The 23,399-nt window shown below is 40.1% G+C and overlaps 1 protein-coding gene across 1 annotated transcript; it reads left to right on the top strand.

The window, feature by feature from the left end:
- The first annotated feature begins 5,209 nt into the window (after positions 1-5,209).
- LOC117521789 (leucine-rich repeat-containing protein 24-like) lies at positions 5,210-23,152 on the top strand. Its single transcript, XM_034183131.1, is given in 5 exon segments — positions 5,210-5,287; positions 5,290-5,402; positions 6,175-6,453; positions 9,203-9,371; positions 21,288-23,152. Coding segments are annotated over 5 exon segments (1,842 nt in total). The 5' UTR covers positions 5,210-5,244; the 3' UTR covers positions 22,526-23,152.
- Positions 23,153-23,399: the final 247 nt, after the last annotated feature.

Below are 23,399 nucleotides of genomic sequence, written 5' to 3'. Positions count from 1 at the left end.
TCAAAGGATTAAGAGAATATTGCATTAATCATTTATGAACTACAGTCATTTTTATACAGTCCCTCCATTTTTCAGAGGCCAAAAGTAATCTGAGAGTTTACTGCTAAGCAGTTTCACGGCTAGGTTAATGTTCCCTAATTATTACATGGCAGTTTAAGCAGTTAAAAAGTTTGATTTCAGTGTGATAAATACTGAGGAGTTTAACTAAATAAATCACATTTTATTTCACTGCTGTAAAATAACTGCATTAAAAAAAAGAAAAAATCTAGTTTGTCATAAATTCTGAGTTTTGAAATTCTGAAGTACTATTTACCTATAATGCAACTGGAAAGTATTCACAGGACTTCACTTTTTCCACATTTTGTTATGTTAAAAGCCTTATTCCAAAATGGAGTAAATTATTTTTTCCACAAAATATATTTAAAAAATGCAAAAACCAAACAAAATATATATATATTTTTATGACAGCCCTTTAACCCCCTGCCACTTTAAGCATTTTTTTAAATGTAGATGTAAATTAATATTCAGAGATTTCAGCTAGTTGACAGTAGGGATGCACAATATTGGCAAATTATCGTATCTCTATACTGTCATATCAATATGATATACGATATGACTGATTTCACACAAAGTGAAGCAACAGTGAAAATTAAACATTCTTAAACAAAACAGTAATAATACCTCATCATAAGGTTAGGATGCTGTGCCCTCCAAAGTATTGGAGCACTTGGTATTTCACACATTTTACTTTGTTTATGCCATTTCAAATACAAGAAATACAAAAAATATAAAGAATAAAAATTTCCAAAATTATCTTCCTCAAACTCAAACTAAAAGTACATCTCTAAAATTTGATAATACCTGTAAATAATAATCAGTTTTATTTCCAGTTTTCTTCAGACAAGTCAGGGGATGGAAACATAAACATTTCCAAGTCAGTGAATATGTCATGGAATTTATTTACATCAGTTATAAAGAAATACAAAAGTTTCATTCACCAAAACATCAAATCTAGGCTTGCATTTCAGATGTACTTTCTGGCAAATTGTTGCTGAACTAGTGAGTGTTCTTTTTAAGGGCCCCTTCACACATAGTACAAATGTGATCAAATTGCTCATGAAGTGCGCATGAAGCAGTAATTGTATGGAATACGTGTAAAATCGTAGCTGCTCCCAACACCTCGTAGACCTGTTGCAAGAACTATTTGCGCACACCAGCGGCTGAAAGACAGAGTGTGTGCTGTGCGAGCCCATTAATCCCTCTCACGGCAGGTGTCAGCCAAATACCAGCTGACACACACGAACATCTAACACCACTCGCTTGGCACGTAGACAAAAGTAATCAGATTACAAGTAATCCAAATGTATGTACATACATACCTGTAATCCACATGTATTCTTTCAAAGTAATCCTACCCAACCTTGGTAACACATGTGCACATCACAGCCTATGCTGTTACTTAATAGAAGGACTTTAAAATTTAAAAAAATAAGTTAGTAAGATTGACAAATAAATGTGCAGTGGAGAACATACTGGATGTTATTTGATGCAATTTAGATGAAATAAATCATCAGATGAACACATATTGCTGGCCCACAGCTTTAGTAACAACCAATGATAAGTAATCAGAAGGTATCCAGGCTGTTAAGATGTGGCAGTCAATAAATAATATAACTCTGCAGTTAAGGAGGCTCATGAAACATCAAAGTAACACCTTTTCAGTCTTTAAAACAAATTTTAAACAAATTGAATTAGGTCTGATTTATATCTCAACTGGTCTCTGCGAAGAACCAGTAAGTACTAAAACCATATGTCTCAGATGATGTAAAATATAAAAAAGATGTTTCAGGTGCAAATATGACTAAATTCATTTTCTCATTTTCTATACCCACTTATTGCAATTAAGGGTCATAGGGGACTGGAGCGTATCCCAGGAGTCACAGGGCATTAGGCAGGGTACACCCTGGACAGGAGGTCAGTCTGTCACAGGACCACATATAGCTGGACAAACCCATTCACACTCATGCCTAGGGTCAATTTCAAGACTCCAATTCACCTAACCTGTTTGGAATAGACCAGAAAGCAAAGGACTCAAATGCAGGAAGTCGACGAGTGAAAAGAAATAATTTATTTATTTTAGTATATTTATTTCATTTAGATAGCACCAAATCACAACAAAGTTGCCTCAAGGCGCTTCACACAAGTAATGTGTAACCTTACCAACTCCTAGAGCAGGGGTTTTCAAAGTGTGGGAGAGTTAACCCTCCCTCAGGGAACAGATGAATAGCTGCCCCACCAACACACATACACACAATTTAAACTTCGTTGTGTCTTTCTTTTTTCTTTTGCACATCTTAAACACATTTTAAAAGTATTTGTGCATTTTTAAGGAACTGTCTATGCGTTTACACATTTTACAGCCTTTGTAAACATTTTAAACAAGTTTTAAAGAACTTTCTATTCTTTCACACATTTTACACCCTTTTCAAATATTTTACACATGTTTTTTAAAGAACTTTCTGTTCTTCTATTTGTACCTTTTGTCATATTTTAAACATAATTTTTTTAAACATTTAAAGTAGACCTGCATTGAAATAAATGCAGTCAGCTCTTTGGACCAAAAATGACTTACATTTACACATAAGATCCTTCTGAATGTAGTAAAGTAAATCTGAAAGCCCAGATCTGTCATTCAACGGAGAAATCTTCATTTAAAAATGACAAATTTACAGCTAACATTTAGCCCTCCGCAAAACTGTCCCTCTCCTTATGGACGCTGCCGAGACGTCACAGAGAAGACCTTCTCTCCCAGCATGCATTGCGCGCCAACTGTAATTTGGATTTACGTCAGTTTGCATCTGCACCTTTTTTTTGTCTTATACGGAAGGTTCTACTTTTTTTTAAAACTTCATATTGTCTTGCGGCACGTTTGCTGAGTACAAGTTTTCTTTTATTTGTGCTTGAAAATTATTTTGGGGGACTTTTTCATACGCCCATTTGATTGAGTGGTGTCGCAATGAAAATCTACTGTCTTTCGCCTCTGGTACCATCGCGGGATATGGAGGCGAGACCCGCAAAGAATCCCAGTCATTAAAAATATAAACCTCTCTCAGCGTCCATGGAGCTCTGGGGCTCCGATTGCCGAGACGTGCGGTGCTGTGGATTTTGCCGCAAGAAGTCTGTCCTTGCAGCAACAGGTGTACCGGCCGCTTCGCATTAAAACAGCGAGCGTAGCAGAGGCAGAGAGGGAGAGGAAGAACGGCGCCCGCTGCCGATGTCGTTGCTGATCTGGGCACACAGATCTGTATCTCACATTCATTGCAGCTTACTTTTGGATGTTGAAACCAGGACGTGTATGTAACATTACTAACAGATAAAATCAATTTCAATGCGGGATCAAGACTGAAGGCGGGAGCGCGTTGTCTTGTCCCTGACATCATGGAAATGATACAGCTGTACAAACTGTTTTCACAGAGGGCCTAAATTTTAGCTGCAAATTTGTCATTTTTAAATGAAGATTTCTCCGCTGAATTACAAATTTGGGCTTACAGATTTACTTTACTGCATTCACAAGAGTCTTATAATACATATCAGCTATTTCTTTCTGAAATCTGACCACATTTATTCAATGCAGGTCTACTTTAAGCCCCCATCACACATAGCAAGAATTTGCCGAAAGCATGCCCGATACAGCAAATATTGCCATAATCCGATGCAGTCGTGAGGAAAAGAGGCATGGTCTGCAGTGTTGGAGCACAGACAGACTGCCTCAATCTACACCTGTCAGATTGCATCCAGAGCGCATGTAGACGACACAGACTGCTGTCAGACACCCATAAAAGGCGCTGCACACTGCCTGATCTTCAAATGTCTGGATGGCAACACAGACCGGAGCGTGGGGCTGTGTGTCAGCTGTGTGTGTGTGTGTGTGTGTGGTGTGTGTGTGTGTGTGTGTGTGTGTGTGTGTGTGTGTGTGTGTGTGTGTGTGTGTGTGTGTGTGTATAACACTGTATGGATCACTAAGCGCGCACGCGCATGCCCTGCCACTGAACAGCTTTGCATCAAAGTTTGCTGGCAGTTGGGCCATGCAGTCCCTCAGACGGAGCGCCTTTTCAGGGAACTTTCTTTTTTCTTGTTTGCTTGTTTGCCCACTTCAGGAACACATGTGCCACATGTGCAAGACACATGCACCACATGTGTGTGGCTTTTTGCAACTCCACACTCGTGAGGGCACTTAGAAAAATTTCACATCCAGCTCGACAGTGATCATCTGCTCACTGTTCTCGTGATGACAGTACGAATGTCCACACATTTTCTAAGTGCCAAATGAGTGATGTTATATGTTGGTGTGTGTCAGCTGGAATTTGGCCGACACCTGCCGCGAGAGGGTTCGATGGGCTCTCACAGCGCACACTCTGTCTTTCAGCTACTGATGTGTGCAAATAGTTGTAGGAACAGGTGTACGAGGTGTTGGAAGCAGCTACGATTTTACACATATTGCAAACGATTCCTGCTTCATGTGCACTTCATGCGCAATTCGACCACATTCACACTATGTGTGAAGGGGCACTGACATATGATGACAAACAACTTAGTGGTTGCAATTATCTCTTCTTGTGTCTATAAACTCAGGAGGAGGACCATAAATTGTCAGTATCAACGTGGAGAGTATGAAACTGGAACATTTTATAGCCATCATCTGGCAGCCTATCCACATTCAAAGTGATTTATATTATGATGAACGTTACAGTAGATGTAGACACAGACATCACCCATGTGAAGAAATCCATCAAACGGTTGTTGAAATATCAGCCAGAGAGCTCAAAAAAATGTGTTTGCATCAAGAAAATTGGTAGACTGCCATTTATTGGGATTTTGTTCAGACAGCCATCACACCAGCATTTTGTCTTGTCAACATCCCAAATATGAAGGAAATCCACAGAGTGTTTGACAGTTCTTGTAATGAGCAGATGGAATGAGCGGGTTGGGGGAGGGGTGTTCTGTGTGTCTGTAAAAACTCTAATATCTTATTATTGCTCACAAATGGAACTTGAATTGAAAGTGAAGTTAATATGATTGCTACTGAATTAAAACTGAGCACTTCTAATGGGTTTGGCTTCATTAGGAACTGAAATTGGCTCCACTCTGGGTGAAGTTATGACTGACATATGTTTTGTACCTCTCATCTGCTGCTTTTCCTCCACAGATTTAATCTTGTAAAGTCGTCTGTTTAAAAGCACCACGATGCTGCTGTGGACCTCCAGACTTCTGCTGATCATCCTGACCTTCGTCCATATCCTTCACTGGGATGTCCCTCTGGTTGCCGCTGCTACAGCCTCACAGTGGAGTGTGGCTCTTTGGGCATCAAGGAAATCCCACAAGATGTGCCCGCCGTCACCGAGGTCAATTGAGCAACCTAAACCCATAGGCACAGCCTATGATTTAGCATCACATAACTTCCTTTTTGATCAGTTGTTATTAGGCACGGTGATTGCGGTTAATAAATTACCATGACCCTCTCTGATATAATCCTGAGGGTGAGCCTCTGGTATTTGACGTGTAATTTTTCATTCTTGCTCAGGAAGTGACTTTTCGCACACTGGTGACCATCTGTTGAGAAGATGGTTAACTCTAAAGCCTTTCCTTTCATGGTTCAAGCCCCCAACATTACTGCAGCTCATGAATATTGATGATCATCATGTCCTAGTCTTAAACTGTTCCATTAACCTCAATCAACAGATCTACCTCACGGGTCACGTTACCCTTCATTCAAAGCGTCACACATTGTCATTCAAACACAAAAGCAGACCTGAAGCTTGAATCACCCAAGTGCTGTTGTTTGGAAATGTTTACTGAAAAGGTCTGTGATTTATGCAGCATGTGGTTAAATCACTGAACCAAAAAAAAAAACTACACACCCACAGTCAGATCTCAAGAAAGCTTGTCGTACATGTTCACACTGCCTGCATTTACATTTACATACTCGCTGTTACAAAGCTTTTATGCAGGTACCTTTAAAGGTGGCCCCACTGTTAGTGTAATCTGATTAATATATTCTTCTACCCACTGAGTGCAGCACTGCAGTGTGCACGTTCGCTTTCAAAACCGCTTTACACAGACATCACATTCCCTTCCTCTGTAATCACTCAAGAAATTTCTCTTTCTTCCACAAAGACCATCTTCCTCCAGGACAACACCATAATGCAGATCCGCCTTCAGGACCTGAGCCGTTTGGGTCGCCTCCATTACCTGTACCTCCAGAATAACAGCATCTCTGCGCTGGAGCCTGGAGCCTTTCACAGCCAGGGTCAGCTGCTTGAGTTGGCCCTCAACGGTAACCTCATCCATCTGGTCACCTCAGATATGTTTCGGGGTTTGGAGCACCTCCGAATCCTATACCTGGCCAGCAACCAGATCAGTCAAGTCCAGAACTATACCTTTAGGGGACTGCAGGTTGGTATGTGAGATAAATGGCTGACTGTCAGGATGGATGGATGGATGTTGGCCACAGTTTCATACAGATAGTCCATTTGTAGTTAGACAGTGACCATTTTATGTAATTTAGGCTTTGTACACCACCATAATGGAGTTGAAAATGAAATCAAAATCGTACTTGTAGGGTAGACTTTTATCTTGAATTCAAGGGATTTAAGAAAAATATCATATTAATCTTTTAGGAATTACAGCCATTTTTATACATAGTTACTCCGCTTTCAGTGCCCACAAGTAATTGAACAAACTATTTACATACAAGCAACCAGATTAAATCCAGGCTTACATCTCAGCTGTACCTTCTGGTAAACTGTAGCTAAACTTTCAGGACTTGTTTTTAAGAAATCCTCCTCTATACCACTTCATCATGAAGCTTCATAAGTGGTGACACAAATGCAAAGCTTGCACTGTACACAATTTCTCCAATCACAGCCACATAAGCATATATACCTTCTAGGTTGTCTGGGTGTCTTGGTGGCTTTCCTCACTCTTCCCTTTTCCATACTGTTTGTATTTCTTTGTAATTAATGTAAATAAAATCCAAGACATGTTCAATGGCAGCTTCACCATCAGTGATCCTCGTCCACAACTACCACAAAAGTCTCCAAGATGTCATTGATGTTAAAGGGAGTAATACATATTATTAAGAACAGGGGTATGTAAACATTTGATCAGGGTCATTTGGGTAGTTTCAGTTGTTATTATGATTTAAAAAGAGTAAACACAGTTGTTTGACAATAAATGGCTTCACCCAACCACTAACCATGAGTGATTTGTGTGTGTGTGTTATTATTCATGTTCTCTGTAAAATGGCCCAAAAAACAAAAGTTCTGTCAGGTATGTAAACTTTACGCACACTGTATATCCATCCCCTGACTTCCCTCAATAAAACTGGCTATAAAGTAATTATTTGTTTGAAAAAAAATAGTTATCCCAATTAGGGCTTCTCAAAATGGAGGCACTGTGTACACAGTGCCTCCATTTTTTTTGCTGTAATTACTAAATGGTTAATGTGATTTTTTTGTTGTTGTTCAATCCCTTAAATTAAGCTAAAAGTCACCTGCTGAAGTACATCTTGATTGTAGTCTACTAAAGGTTACAAAAATTGTGTCACTGCCCAACAGGGATCTGACCACTTTTTTTAGTAACGAGTAATCTAACGCGTTAATCTTTCCAGATCAGTAATCAGATTAAAGTTACTTCTCCATGTCACTGTGCTTTACTATTATTTTTTCATTGTGGGTCGATAACAGCATTAAACTTGGTCTGTGGGCAGGAGGTCGGGGTTCGACTGAACTGCCCACTTTCAGTGAGCTGTGAGCTTTTAATTCCGCGGTTTTTTGCAGCTGCTCGACTCGTCGTCTCCTCTTAAAGCGCGGTGATCAGCACACCGGCACTGAGGTTTTACAAAGACCATTTTCATACTTTTTTCCTCCTTTATTTAGAATTCTGATCTGAGCTGCTCCGTATCGGCACGTTAAAACAGCTGATCCTCCGCGACGCGTCAACAACTAACACTATTTTCCACTCAAAGCACCTAAACTCTCTTTCTGAGGACCACATGATGTGAAAACACAATAAAACTTTCTTGCCTGTAAATCTGGTCACGTTGTCTGCATAAATAAATGTTATCCATTTCTTTGTGCTCAAACGCCAAAGCAGGGCGAATCCAGATGGAATGGGGGCGTGGGGCAAGGATGTGCCCCCCCCCACAACAACCCCTAGATAAAGGTCCAGTTTTTGAAGCCTTTTTTTACTACTAATACTAACTACTAATACTACTTAAAATAATATTAATTTCGACAAGTAAAATATTTAGAGAGAATTTAAATGTTAGAAAAATGCTAGAATGAATTTAATTTTACATTTATAAAAATGTAGGTTCGAAATTGCAAGTTTTACTGTTTACAGTGCTGTCAACAGTTAAATATGAGGTCAAGAAAGAGGTCTTATTTTACTTTTTATAAAACAAGTATTTATTTTCATTGAAGTCAAGAAAGGGTTGACTATAAAGTAAGTTTTGGCAAACGGGGTATCATTGTCATGTTGAGGTGGCAGTGGGTTGTTGTCGGCAGCTGGGAAAAGTAACTAAAAAACTACTAGTAACTAGTAATCTAACTTAGTTACTTTTACAATTGAGTAATCAGTAAAGTAACTAAGTTACTTTTTCAAGGAGTAATTAGTAATTGGATTACTTTTTCAAAGTAACTGTGGCAACACTGCTGCCCAACTACTATGGACCTGACTGTATAATTCCCAAAAGTCTCATATCTTTCTTTCTGTTTGGAATCACTAAATGTGTGATATCAGAAATTTAAATGAGTCCTCTTCAATGACCCCAAAACACTAAATGTGCTAATTATATTAACAGTGCTTTAAATATATTACTCCATTTTTTTGATAATATGATAAAACCTAAGCTGAAGATGTTCCAACTTAGCTGAGTGACTTCTTCATATGCTAAATTGACTTCTTGAGGATTAGGCATTTTCACTCAGAAAAGCATTGCTGAATTTTTGTCTGGATTACGTGGACTGACACTGACAAGTCTAAATCCAATTCATGGCAACATGTCCGACTAATCCCTGTCACGCAGTAATCAGTTCAGACTCAGTCAAGTGGAACCAAATTGTCTTCTCTGTACTTTTGACATTTTTCTTCTTCTCCACGTGTTTTCTTTCTGACTTTCCTGTCTTTTCCCTGCCCATAGCGCCTACAGGAACTCCACCTACAGGAGAACAGTATTGAGCTGATGGCCGAGCAAGCTCTATCCGGATTATCATCTCTGGCCCTGCTGGATCTGAGCAGAAATCATCTCCGCACCCTGGGAGCCTCTTCGCTCAAACCACTGGTCAGCCTACAGGTGCTCCGTGTCACGGGTAGGAAAGTGAACGCGGAAATACAACAAAAGCATCTGTCAGCTTGAGGATTTGTTTTTGCTTTTATAAATAGTGAAGTCATTTTTATTTATTTATTTATTTATTTTGCTGTTGTTCCAGGAGTTAAAAATGCCAAACACTTCATTCTTTAGAGGGGATGATTGAGTGAGTAATGCAATTCAGCAGTGAGCACTACATTGCAAACATAGAACAGCAATTTTGTAGCAACAGCCTGACATAATACGATTAAAATGCAATGAAAAACATTCATAAAGTTTCTGACATAGTAACAACCAGACAAAGAACATTCATCACATCAACATGCTCAACCGCCAATTCTTTGGAACCTGCCAATATGTGATGAATCACTGTGTGGTATGTATCGCAAACTAACTAATGTTTGAAAAATTGCTTCAGAGGATGTTTTTCATCAAGACTTTATCCTTGATGGAGGGAACATTTTACTTGACATTTTTGCTGCTGTTCATGAGCTTGAGCTCAAATAAAAGATTCTGACCAAAAAAATGCAATATTTGAGATTTAAAGGGCACCACCTGATTCCCGGGGCATTGCATTGCACAGCATAGCATGTGTCTTAACTTGTGCTCAGTTGCTGGAGTTGTCATTGTAACCCATGCATGTGTTCAGCATAGTTTTTTAGAAGCAGGGAAAATTCAGATTATTTATTTATTTATTCCCAAAGTCTGGTCAGCATTTTTCAAAGTGCATTGTATGCTTCCTGTGTCGGAACAAAGCTGTAATCCTGGGCCCGCATTCATAAAGCAGCCTATTCCTTGAGTCTATTAAACTTACTTAGTAGACTACAGTTAGTTGGCCAACATTATCCGTCTAATCACCATTTCACATCAACGGCTAAACTCGTAGATTAGCCGTCTTACGTTAGTCAAAGATTTTCACGGGCAGGGTTTATTTACTTACTTAATTGTGAAATACATGAAAAGACGGGAAATTTTGATAGCCGTTTAGGCATCACAGCTTTTCACATTCCCGTGCATCTTGCACAGTAGCACAATTCCAACATGGTTCTAGTATGATCCATGTCCAATTCAGGAATATTTCAGATTTCTAAACTGTGCAAAACACATGAATGAGAAATAATAGGACATGTGAGGGCAACTCTGTCTGAGATGAAAACATCTTAAAATTGGCAGATTGATCCACGCTGCAGCAGACTAAAATGCCAGAATGACTCCAGTCATCAAACCTTCAGTGATTACTTAAATATGACCATTGCCCTTTTCTGAGAAAGTAAGTCACTATATAACACAAAAGTAGAGCACATTTAGCTGGTTTATTGTTGTTTTTTTGTTTTACGTCCATATTAATTAAATGAACTCAGTGGACATCTTGAATCTATATGTTTTTCTCCTAACATCATTTCAAAACCCAAAAATGTTCAATTTTCATTAATACAAATCCTCATTTTTGTTAGAATTTGTCTCACAAAATACTGGAATTTGGCTTCATAAATTTAAACTAGCATGTTGCCCGTGGGGCTCCACGGGCTCTAGATTGGGTAGTATTTATAAAATAGGTAGCTGACATTTTTGTGGTAAGGGAGATAATAAATTAAGCAAAGCTTGTATGAGTTGGATTGGCATGTGAGTCAGCAGCAGCTGCTGGTCTGTCAATGAGGGAAGCTCATTATCATCTTACATCATAAAATTGGTCAATTTATTTATATGTAAATCCAAATATGTAAAATGGTCATAACAGTCCCTAGTTGAACAAGTATTTCACAATTTATATCTCCATTACATACAGTATTATATGATGATACAATCACGTTAGATTAGATTAGATAGAACCTTAGTTAGAATGTTATTAATCCCTTGGGAAGACTCCTTCAGGAATAATAACACAAGTACATTATTAATGTTTTTAAACAAAAAATCCCATCAAAAATTTCAAGAAGCACATAGAACTTTTATTATTAAACATACATGACAGAGCCTGACTGTTTCATGACATCTTGCCCATTATTGTTCCATGCAAATGTTATGTTAAAGGTTGGCCAGCAGATGTCGCCATACCTAATTGTATCAAAAGCTTTGAAACACTGAACCATTGCTTCATATTGATTCAGTGGTTCAAAACCTCTCACTTTCTCCGTCACTAATTTCCATCAATAAAGTACTTCAGCGATCACTAATTATTACCACGTCCACAGATAGACTTACAATCATGAATACTTTGATGTTGTTTTGCAAACCAGGACGTTAATAAATGTGTGACGACCTTAAACACTAACTTACTGAAGAACAAAGCAGAGAGTAACTCACCTGGAGCTTCACACCAATGTCTAATCCAGTTCCTGATGCCTCTTATCTGTGAATGTTCCTGCATCCAAATCACCAGTTTTGCCCATTCCTATTGTCTTTCTGCAGATTTTGACTTTTTTATTTGGCTGCGGTACAAAGTTTTTTGTTTTGTTTTTTTTCCATTTTTTTTTTTAGTTTGGTAGCACTGTATAAACATGGGATATCTCACGTGCACCTGTAAAATAGCTTTATAGCTCACACAAAATACTTTGGAATAAATTTAAAAATGGGTAAATACACAAAAATGTGCAAATTACTTCTCACATACCTGTATCTCAAAATAGCTGTCAATCAAAACGAGATTCAGCCTTTTGACTGATCATCCAATCATTGTGCGGAAATCCAGTGTCCAGGCCCACCCACAGCTCCATTCACCCCCAGAGATGCTCGGCATCCAGGGGCAGGACCATCGAGTTTCAAGGCAATGAAAAAAACCTTTCGAAGCCATCTCATTGAAGTGAACGGACGCTCGGCTTCTACAGGCAAATGCGTTGACCACAGACCGTATGAGAAAGAAAATTGTTGAAGCTTTGTATAGGTGGAATTTTTTCCCAATCTTGCTGGCTGTATGACTTCAGTTGTTCAACAGTCCAGGGTCTCCATTGTCGTATTTTGCACTTCATACCCATACCCATATCCATACCCAATCATGACACCCACAATTAGTGTCCTCAGTTCCCAAATACATATTGAGTGTTGTTAGAAGGAAAGGTGATGTAACACAGTGGGAAACATACCACTGTCCCAGCTTTTTTGAAACATGTTGCGGGCATCCATTTCAAAATGAGCAAATATTTGCACAAAAACAATACATTTTACCAGTTTGAACATTAAATATCTTGTCTTTGTGGTGTATTCAATTGAATATAGGTTGAAGAGCATTTGCAAATTGTATTCTATTTTTATTTACATTTCACACAACGTCCTAACTTCATTGGAATTGGGGCTGTAAAACATTCTTGAGCTGCAGCTGGAAATACAACATTAAAACAACTAGCAATTGGATAATATTTGGATGTATTTCACTGCAGCACAGATGGAGCTCATGTTGTAAACTGTGGGAACTGCCACCTCATACAAAGAGAAATGCATTGCTCTTAATTATGTAATACTGTAGCTGTTGCATGAGCAGGCATCACCGAGCAGCAATCCTCAACCACTGGAGCTGAAATCACCCCAGCGCTTTGAGGACGTCTCTACAGCCAGGGGAAAGCATAGATTAATGACATACAGGACAGAGCTATTTGGAGAACATTGTCTCGCTCAAGGACACTACAACACTCAGACAGGCATAACCTGGAGTCAATACTGTAACCCTTTAGCAAATGGCCCAGCATTGCGGTCTGTAAACATGCAGCCATAATAACAGTTTAAAACCTTTCAGTCAGCTCAGTTAAACATAAAATAAATGTCCTCATTGTCCAAATCCAAAGCTGGCAGTTGGTAAGCTTTATTGGCAGCTATAGCTCAATTTGTAGCCTGGTTATGCCAAAATTAGTTTTTTGGGTGGGTTTTCCCAAATTTGGGCTCCACACTAATGGTGGATGTCACAACTGTGCTTTTGCACCAGGAACTGAAGTACCTTTATGCCTGTGGTTCTGTGTCTACTACTTTAACAGGCTTTCAAATAACATGTGGCCAAATTTCCTCATATTTACACTGCAAGGGTATTATAATCACTCATGTGGTGGATGTCTCTCTGTGTACAAAATAACTCAGAAACAGGTCAGTAGATTTATTACTTTATTCATTTATTTTTGTGTGCCAAATTTAGTGCCCCAAGATGTTGAACTTTTGGATCAGATTGGTCAAAGCTCAATGTTGTGAAAAATGTAGTCTGAAAAACTAATTTTCCAGGATGTCTCCAGAATCAATAGGGTAAGAGAGCACAAACCAAGCATGAAGTCAACAGAATTGGCGTTGACTTCTGAAACAGGATTGTCTCCAGGCACAAATCTGGAGAAGCATACAGAAGCATTTCTGCTGCTTTAAAGGTCCCAAGTGGCCCAGAGGTGTCAAATCCGGCTTCAGAAAGTAAAACCCTCCCATATGTTGCTTCTACAACCCCTGGCAAAAATTATGGAATCACCAGCCTCGGAGGATGTTCATTCAGTTGTTTAATTTTGTAGAAAAAAAAGCAGATCACAGACATGACACAAAACTAAAGTCATTTCAGATGGCAACTTTCTGGCTTTAAGAAACACTATAAGAAATCAGGAAAAAAAATTGTGGCAGTCAGTAACGGTTACTTTTTTAGACCAAGCAGAGGAAAAAAAAAATGGAATCACTCAATTCTGAGGGAAAAATTATGGAATCATGAAAAACAAAAGAACGCTCCAACACATCACTAGTATTTTGTTGCACCACCTCTGGCTTTTATAACAGCTTACAGTCTCTGAGGCATGGACTTAATGAGTGACAAACAGTACGAGATTCATCACTGAATATGACTTTCATCCAGTCATCCACAGTCCACGATTGCTTTTCCTTAGCCCATTGTAACCTTGTTTTTTTCTGTTTAGGTGTTAATGATGGCTTTTGTTTAGCTTTTCTGTATGTAAATCCCATTTCCTTTAGGCGGTTTCTTACAGTTCGGTCACAGACGTTGACTCCAGTTTCCTCCCATTCGTTCCTCATTTGTTTTGTTGTGCATTTTCGATTTTTGAGACATATTGCTTTAAGTTTTCTGTCTTGACACTTTGATGTCTTCCTTGGTCTACCAGTATGTTTGCCTTTAACAACCTTCCCATGTTGTTTGTATTTGGTCCAGAGTTTAGACACAGCTGACTGTGAACAGCCAACATCTTTTGCAACATTGCGTGATGATTTACCCTCTTTCAAGAGTTTGATAATCCTCTCCTTTGTTTCAATTGACATCTCTCGTGTTGGAGCCATGATTCATGTCAGTCCACTTGGTGCAACAGCTCTCCAAGGTGTGATCACTCCTTTTTAGATGCAGACTAAGGAGCAGATCTGATTTGATGCAGGTGTTAGTTTGGGGATGAAAATTTACAGGGTGATTCTATAATTTATCCTCAGAATTGAGTGAGTCCATATTTTTTTCCCTCTGCTTGGTCTAAAAAGTAACCGTTACTGACTGCCACAGTTTTTTTTTCTGATTTCTTATAGTGTTTCTTAAAGCCAGAAAGTTGCCATTTGAAATAACTTTAGTTTTGTGTCATGTCTGTTATCTGCTTTTTTCTACAGAATTAAACAACTGAATGAACATCCTCCGAGGCCGGTGATTCCATAATTATTGCCAGGGGTTGTACCTGTGCACCTGTGCTTCTTCTGTAAATGGAAGACATTCAGTTCCACCAGGAGCAATCCATAGCAATCCACCAGTCAGGCTTGTATGGTAGAGTGGCCAGACAGAAGCCATTCCTTAGTAAAAGGCACATGGCAACCCATGTGGAGTTTGCCAAAAGGCACTCGAAAGACTCTCAAACCAAGAGAAACAAAATTCTCTGGTCTGATGAGACAAAGATTGAACTCTGTGGTGTGAATTTTCTCTCAAAAATTCTTGAAAGGGTAGTTGTAAAACAGCTAACTGATCATCTGCAGAGGAATGGTCTATTTGAAGAGTTTCAGTCAGGTTTTAGAATTCATCATAGTACAGAAACAGCATAGTGAAGGTTACAAATGATCTTCTTATGGCCTCGGACAGTGGACTCATCTCTGTGCTTGTTCTGTTAGACCTCAGTGCTGCTTTTGATACTGTTGACCATAAAATTTTATTACAGAGATTAGAGCATGCCATAGGTATTAAAGGCACTGCGCTGCGGTGGTTTGAATCATATTTGTCTAATAGATTACAATTTGTTCATGTAAATGGGGAATCTTCTTCACAGACTAAAGTTAATTATGGAGTTCCACAAGGTTCTGTGCTAGGACCAATTTTATTCACTTTATACATGCTTCCCTTAGGCAGTATTATTAGACGGTATTGCTTAAATTTTCATTGTTACGCAGATGATACCCAGCTTTATCTATCCATGAAGCCAGAGGACACACACCAATTAGCTAAACTGCAGGATTGTTTTACAGACATAAAGACATGGATGACCTCTAATTTCCTGCTTTTAAACTCAGATAAAACTGAAGTTGTTGTACTTGGCCCCACAAATCTTAGAAACATGGTGTCTAACCAGATCCTTACTCTGGATGGCATTGCCCTGACCTCTAGTAATACTGTGAGAAATCTTGGAGTCATTTTTGATCAGGATATGTCATTTAAAGCGCATATTAAACAAATATGTAGGACTGCTTTTTTGCATTTACGCAATATCTCTAAAATCAGAAAGGTCTTGTCTCAGAGTGATGCTGAAAAACTAATTCATGCATTTATTTCCTCTAGGCTGGACTATTGTAATTCATTATTATCAGGTTGTCCTAAAAGTTCCCTAAAAAGCCTTCAGTTAATTCAAATGCTGCAGCTAGAGTACTGACGGGGACTAGAAGGAGAGAGCATATCTCACCCATATTGGCCTCTCTTCATTGGCTTCCTGTTAATTCTAGAATAGAATTTAAAATTCTTCTTCTTACTTATAAGGTTTTGAATAATCAGGTCCCATCTTATCTTAGGGACCTCGTAGTACCATATCACCCCAATAGAGCGCTTCGCTCTCAGACTGCAGGCTTACTTGTAGTTCCTAGGGTTTGTAAGAGTAGAATGGGAGGCAGAGCCTTCAGCTTTCAGGCTCCTCTCCTGTGGAACCAGCTCCCAATTCAGATCAGGGAGACAGACACCCTCTCTACTTTTAAGATTAGGCTTAAAACTTTCCTTTTTGCTAAGCTTATAGTTAGGGCTGGATCAGGTGACCCTGAACCATCCCTTAGTTATGCTGCTATAGACGTAGACTGCTGGGGGTTCCCATGATGCACTGTTTCTTTCTCTTTTTGCTCTGTATGCACCACTCTGCATTTAATCATTAGTGATCGATTTCTGCTCCCCTCCACAGCATGTCTTTTTCCTGGTTCTCTCCCTCAGCCCCAACCAGTCCCAGCAGAAGACTGCCCCTCCCTGAGCCTGGTTCTGCTGGAGGTTTCTTCCTGTTAAAAGGGAGTTTTTCCTTCCCACTGTAGCCAAGTGCTTGCTCACAGGGGGTCGTTTTGACCGTTGGGGTTTTACATAATTATTGTATGGCCTTGCCTTACAATATAAAGCGCCTTGGGGCAACTGTTTGTTGTGATTTGGCGCTATATAAAAAAATTGATTGATTGATTGATTGAATGCCAGGCATCATGTTTGCAGGAAACCAGGCACCATCCCTACAGTGAAGCATGGTGGTGGCAGCATCATGCTGTGGAGATGTTTTTCAGCGGCAGGAACAGGGAGACTAGTCAGGATTAGGGATGAGTATTGATAAGATTTTATCAATATCGATGCCATTATCGATTCCGCTTATTGATCCGATTCCTTATCGATTCCCTTATCGATATCTCTTGTGAATTTTCTGTGTACTAAAAGCAGACTTTACAGGTTTTCTATGTCAGCATTCATCATTCTAAATTGGTCACTGGATCCTTGATCTTTGGACATAAATAAAATCTGTAGTTTTTGTCACAAGCATTTCCTTTCAGACATTTTAGCATGAATGTTTCTCCATACCTCTGAGCTGAGCTCAACCGGCTGCTGCACGTCAGCGCGGGACGTCTCATTTTGGAAGGAATAAACTGTTATGTGTCGACGCAGATTGAGGAGCGAACCTGCGTCAGACAGGACCCAGCACTAAAAATAACCAGGAAGCGGTTCCATCAACAAAAAACAATTTATTTTTCACCTGTGCCTAAATAAATCATACAAAAAACCCCAACCCAATGTCCTTCAAGAGGAGTGACTGCTGGCACGCTCTCCAGTGTTCACGGGGAGAGAAGTCCGATGCTCCTGGACTCACTACCATTAAACAGACACCCCCCAGGTGGACACGACAAACTGACTCTCTGTTGAAGCACAGAAGATGTGAGGCACGTTAGCAATTATAGCAATTTCTTTCACAAAACACATGCTATCAGCAACACATCAAGGTTTATACTTTTTATCTTTATGCACATGAGCAGCTTCTCACAATAAGTGGAGGATCACTTATCCTGCACGCCACAACAGTGAGAAGCAAGCCACACCATTCTCATCACAATTTCACGTATACTATGTAGCAAAACCTCAAGTTATTATCTACAATTAATCCAACAGTTAATTACCTTTACTGTGTGCTGACAGCATGTGTCCTCACCCTTCCTTGCTTCACAGGCTTATTGTGTCAAACCCAGGTGCGGTCCTCAGCGTCTCACAAACGAACATCACAAGGTCGAGTTCCCGGCAGTTCTGCTTGGCTCACACCTGCCTTAAAAGCAGAACGCCATCCAATTATCTGCTACAGCTGAAAGTCTTTAGGGCTGCACGTGAGCACCAGTCCCAGGTGCCTCACATGATATTGACGAGGGTGAGGATTCTTCAGCCAGCACCTTCTTTTCCACAGACAAATCAGCTTCCATGCCACCTGAGGAGCAAAGAAAAGAAAACAACACCAAAACCTCCAGCCACACCCCCCGACACACAACATAAACGTTTTGATCGATTGCAGTTTGTTTGTATTACAACATGTGGAAAGAGGTGCCATTTGATTTAAATGGCGTTTCGCTTTGAATTTATTAATTCCGACTGGACCCTATTGTTCTAACTTGACTCAGCAGAGAGCTGCGCAGCGTTTGGAGCTGTGTGAACAAAACGGAGGACGATTCTCTTTTCTTTCTCACAACAAGACAGGAGTCCCAGTTAGTGACTTTAATCCACACAAAAGTGACTCACAGTTGACATATTCAGAGATGAAAGTGGTAAAAAACAAAAAAAGCTGAAACCCAAAATTACCCCCCAACACCACCTGCACTAAAATGTTTGAATTCTAGAATATCTGAAATGCAATCTGGGACTATTCCAGACAATAAACTGCAGTGAGTGCAGCATCCATTTTGGTGAGAAAAAAAACACCCAACTTTCCTTATTCAAATTCATTCCAGTAGTATTCTGTCTTTACTAGGATGCAGCAGTTTTCTAGCTTGGCAGATACTTCTGGAGGAAATCACTGAAGAAATTAACACATTGAAAATATGGTTTGACCGAAACAAATTGAAGTGGAGGTGTAAGAGTCACTAGGTGTTCACAGGAAACATTTATTTATTTCTATATTTATTTATTTATTTTCATTGTTCGTTGGTTTTATCTTTTGTTGTTTTGTTTCATCAGGTTCTTTTTGTCTCTTTCTCTAAAATTGTATTGTAGCATATTAGTTATTATGAGTTATTATTACTATTATTGTTGTTGTTGCTATTATTATTAATATATGAATAAAAATAAATGAAAAAAAATACAATTTGACTCTTTTATGACAATGAACACTGAGCCATTAATTATACAGAAAACAAATGCACACAACCTGCAGAGATGCGAACAGCTTAATGCTAAGTTTAACATTGAAAAAGCCATAGACATGCTAACGTGTTAGCATCGGTCCCATTTTTAAGTTATAAAATACATCTATCAACTTTCAGAAGACCATAACAGGTCGGTTTAACATAAAAAAGGTAAATATTACTCACAGACATATGCTCTTTGGGGTTTTAGCGGGGAAAATTAAGATAAAGCGAAATAAAACAACGAATCAATGAAGCACCAGCTCAAAGCACTGCTTCGATCTGTGAATCACTGCTTCGATTGCTTCAAAGTTCAAAGCAAAGCCACACTGCAGAAAAGTTATCATTTTCCTGACAAACACTCCCAAAAACACAGGCACTCTGAAGGACTGATAAGGGAATCGTTAAGCAAAAAGGTTATTGATGTCAGTGGATCGAATAATTTCTTAACGATACCAGAAAGGAACCGGTTCTCGATACCCATCCCTAGTCAGGATTGAGGGAAAGATGAATGCAGTAATGTACAGAGACATCCTGGATGAAAACCTGCTCCAGAGCCCCCTTGACTTTAGACTGGGGCAATGGCTCATCTGTTAGCAGGACAATGACCCTAAAGCCCCTTTCACACCAGATTCACTTTGAGTTGCTTTGTGTGGCGTCATGATGATGCAAGAATGTCTATGTCAGGTGCGCGCAGCAGGGGGCAGAGAGTAGGTGAGGATGCAGAGTCTGCCTGCAGGTTCTCTGCACAGAGAAATCAAAGTGCACAGTTTGGCTGCAGCCAGACTGTGCACTCTGATTTCTAGTTTATATTTGTTCTTGTGCTGAGCTGCAGGTCTGCGCTCTGAGTTCTGTTATAGTTTATCTTTCCTCCTTTGACCACGAGCTGCACGTGTGCGAACGAACCGTCTGTGCGTAAATGTGGAGATGTCTGGAGTTGTACTTGATGTAGACATATCCTGTCTCTGGCAATCAGTCTGTGAGCAGCACTTATGTCCTTTTTTGTCCTTTATTAAACAGAATGATGAGAGAGTTTGAGGGGAGAGCAAGGAACTGCAGCAGCCAGACAGTTTTTTTTTTTTCTTTCTTTCTTTTAATTGTTCACATGTGCGTGCTCGAACGAATAGTCTGTGAGTGGACTGGAGATGTCCGGACATTTTTCTGGATATGGACATGTCCTGTCTCTGGCAATCAGTCTGTGAGCAGGCCTGTGTGGACTGTATTTAAACACTTTTGTGAGAGAAGAGCGAGTAGCTGCAGCAGCAATCAGCATTTTTTTTCTGTGTTCTTTTTGAACATGTGGCATCTTCATGATGCTGCACGACGCAACTGGAAGTGGGCCCGATGTGAAAGGGGCTTAAGCACACAGCCAAGATATCAAAGGAGTGGCTTCAGGAAAACTCTGTGAATGTCCTTGAGTGGCCCAGCTGCAGACCAGACCTAAATCTGATTGAAATGGCTGTGAAAAATTAAAAAAGATGTCATTATGGGGTGTTGTGGCAGAATTTTGAGTGAATAAATGAATTTACTACATTTTGGAATAAGGCTGTAACATAACAAAATGTGGAAAAGTGAAGTGCTGTGAATACTTTCTAGAAGCACTGTATTAGCTGTGTCCCAATTCAGGAGCTTTTAAGCCTGTATCCTATCAAGGTCTGGACTTCAGCCAGAGTGGAGGCCAAACCAACCATTCTGAAATACAGTTATACAATGGTCAAGTCAACAGACAATTTTGTGTCTCTGTCATTAGCTTTTCCACCCCTGTTGCTTGGCAACCTTGACAGATACAGTGACAAGCATAGTGGGCATAACCTGTAGTTGAGCAGTCATTTTAAGGCTTTATTTACACTTAGCTGGGAAATGTCCCTTTTTTAATTTACTATCTATTTTGTCTTTAAAAAATCATCTTTCACTGACTCATGGGATTGTTCTGACAGTGAAGGATACACCTGCTGTATCCTTCATTTTTGGAGGAAAAGATGACTGCATACAGTTCCAAGAAGCATTTTAAATGAGACAGCCAAGTCAAAGCACATATGATGTATACAGACAATGAAAGGATCTGTCAAAGGCTGCAGCCGCTGGATTGGGACACAGCCATTGGCTTTTATTGCAGAATGTGTAGTTAACTGAATTCTTGTTTGCTTCCATCCCCATCTTCCAGAGAACCCATGGCGCTGTGACTGTGCTCTGGGCTGGCTGAGAACCTGGATGAATGAAGATGGGCAGCGTCTGTTGAGCTCTGCTGAGCAGCGGCGGCTGATGTGCTCTGAACCACCTCGCCTTTCACATTTAAGTCTAGCGGAGGTCGCCCCCAACAGTTTGGTTTGTATTCCCCCTGTGGTGCAGCTGGAGCCCAGCCACCTGACCGTACGATTAGGAGAAACATTACGGGTCTCCTGTCAAGCATCGGGATACCCTCAACCCCAGGTGACTTGGAAGAAAGCATCCCATGGCAAGGCCCAATTATCACCACGAGGCCTTGTTCAAGAGCTGGGACCCAATGGTGAGCTCTTCAAGCCTGGGGTTGGAGGAGTGGTAACAGCCCTGCCCAGTAGTGGGAGGAATAAATTGGTAGGTGCTGGAGGGATTCGTGGACTTGTACGTGGTAGGGAGGAGGGTGGAGAGAGGGACAGCTTTGACCCAGACATGGGCAGTGGCATGCTGTTCCTCAGCAATGTAACAGTGGCACATGCTGGGCGTTACGAGTGTGAAGCCTGGAACCCAGGTGGCGTTGCCAGAGTGACCTTTCACTTGGCTGTCAACATGTCCTCTTCCTCATACACATCACAGTTCTGGCCACGTTTAAATTCACACTCATATGTATCCTCTTCATCTAACTCATATCAGCCGGAGGTTCTTGATGTAAGCCAGGAGCCATTGTATGAGCAGGAGAGCATGGACTTCAATGCTCTGGGTCCTGCCACACAAACAGCTATTGCTGTAGGCATCTCCTTGCTTGCACTTACTGCTGTTCTACTCTTGATCATGATCTACACTCGTCACCAGCAGTACCAGAAAGAAGAAGAAGAAGACTCCTACTGTACCGGCAAAGAAAACAGTATTCTCTATGTGAATGACAGACACACTACCTTTGCACAGCTGCAGGAGTACCGTGATGACCACGGCCATGAAATGTACATAATCAACCAAACCAAGCCTGGCCTGGGATCAACTTCAACCAGGTGTCCCATGATGAGCAGTTTTGTCCAGGAAACTAGTATGAAAGAAGCCCTCCTCGATCATGAAATGGTCCAGACTCTGACCAGATCAGGGGGAATTGGTTTTCACAGAAATCCAGCAGATGGAGGTGAGGGACCCCTAACCACAGACCCAGAGGAACTCTTCCTTAGGCAGAGTCTCCTCTTTGGATCACAGGTTGCCTATGAGATCCACTGCTAAGGGGCTTTAATGGTGTTCCAACATTAAGCAACATTTTGACAGACTTAAGTGAAGACATCATCTGCATCTGCCAGATGCAAATTATGGAAAAATTTATTAAAAGCAGCAATCTATGTTGTGTGTGACAGCACAACACAGTGGTTCATGGGGAGAACCAGGTTTCAGACATCAGTAAGTTTAACATTAACATGGATCAAACAAAGGAACACCAACAACTACAATGAACTTTCTATCAGCAAACCAGACCTTTAAAAGGTAACTGTAAAAGGCTAATCTGAGTCGAAAAGACTGATAAAAGTAGATGAAACTGCAGGAGATACAGTACCCAGCAAACAAATCCATGCAAGGCCCATGTGGGGCCACTGTGGACTGAAATGTCAGCCCTCTTTGTGGAGCCCATCCAAGGTCAACAACCAATTAAATTGTTTTTAGTGCTGTTATAACTTACGCTTCATTGGTGGCTACTGATGCTGCTGGATGAAAATGAGCTTTTAGTGATATCTACTGCAATAAATGTATTGTGCATTGTCCCTGCTAAATAAAAGAAAATAAAATATTGGCTTAAGATGTAGGCTGACTGTGAGCTGACCCAACACTCATTTTATTCTTTCATTAATTAACCATGGGCATGTTTTTGGCATAACATAAAAATGAATACATCAACAAATATTTGTCCCATCTGTCATTCTGTCATACAATCACCAAATTTGGCACAAATACTCCTTAGATGTTACACTTTTGAAAAAACTGACTGGCCACTTGAATTTTCAGTAGGTGGCCAGGTAGGGTTCAATTGAAGAATTGCACACGGGTCAAAATGTTCAAATGCTCCAATCATATTGAAACCACTATTTGTCTGAACATAAAGATTCTT

The sequence above is a fragment of the Thalassophryne amazonica genome, chromosome 12 (genome assembly GCF_902500255.1).
Source record: "Thalassophryne amazonica chromosome 12, fThaAma1.1, whole genome shotgun sequence".
Lineage (NCBI taxonomy): Eukaryota > Metazoa > Chordata > Actinopteri > Batrachoidiformes > Batrachoididae > Thalassophryne > Thalassophryne amazonica.
This window is presented reverse-complemented; position numbering and strand designations above follow the sequence as displayed.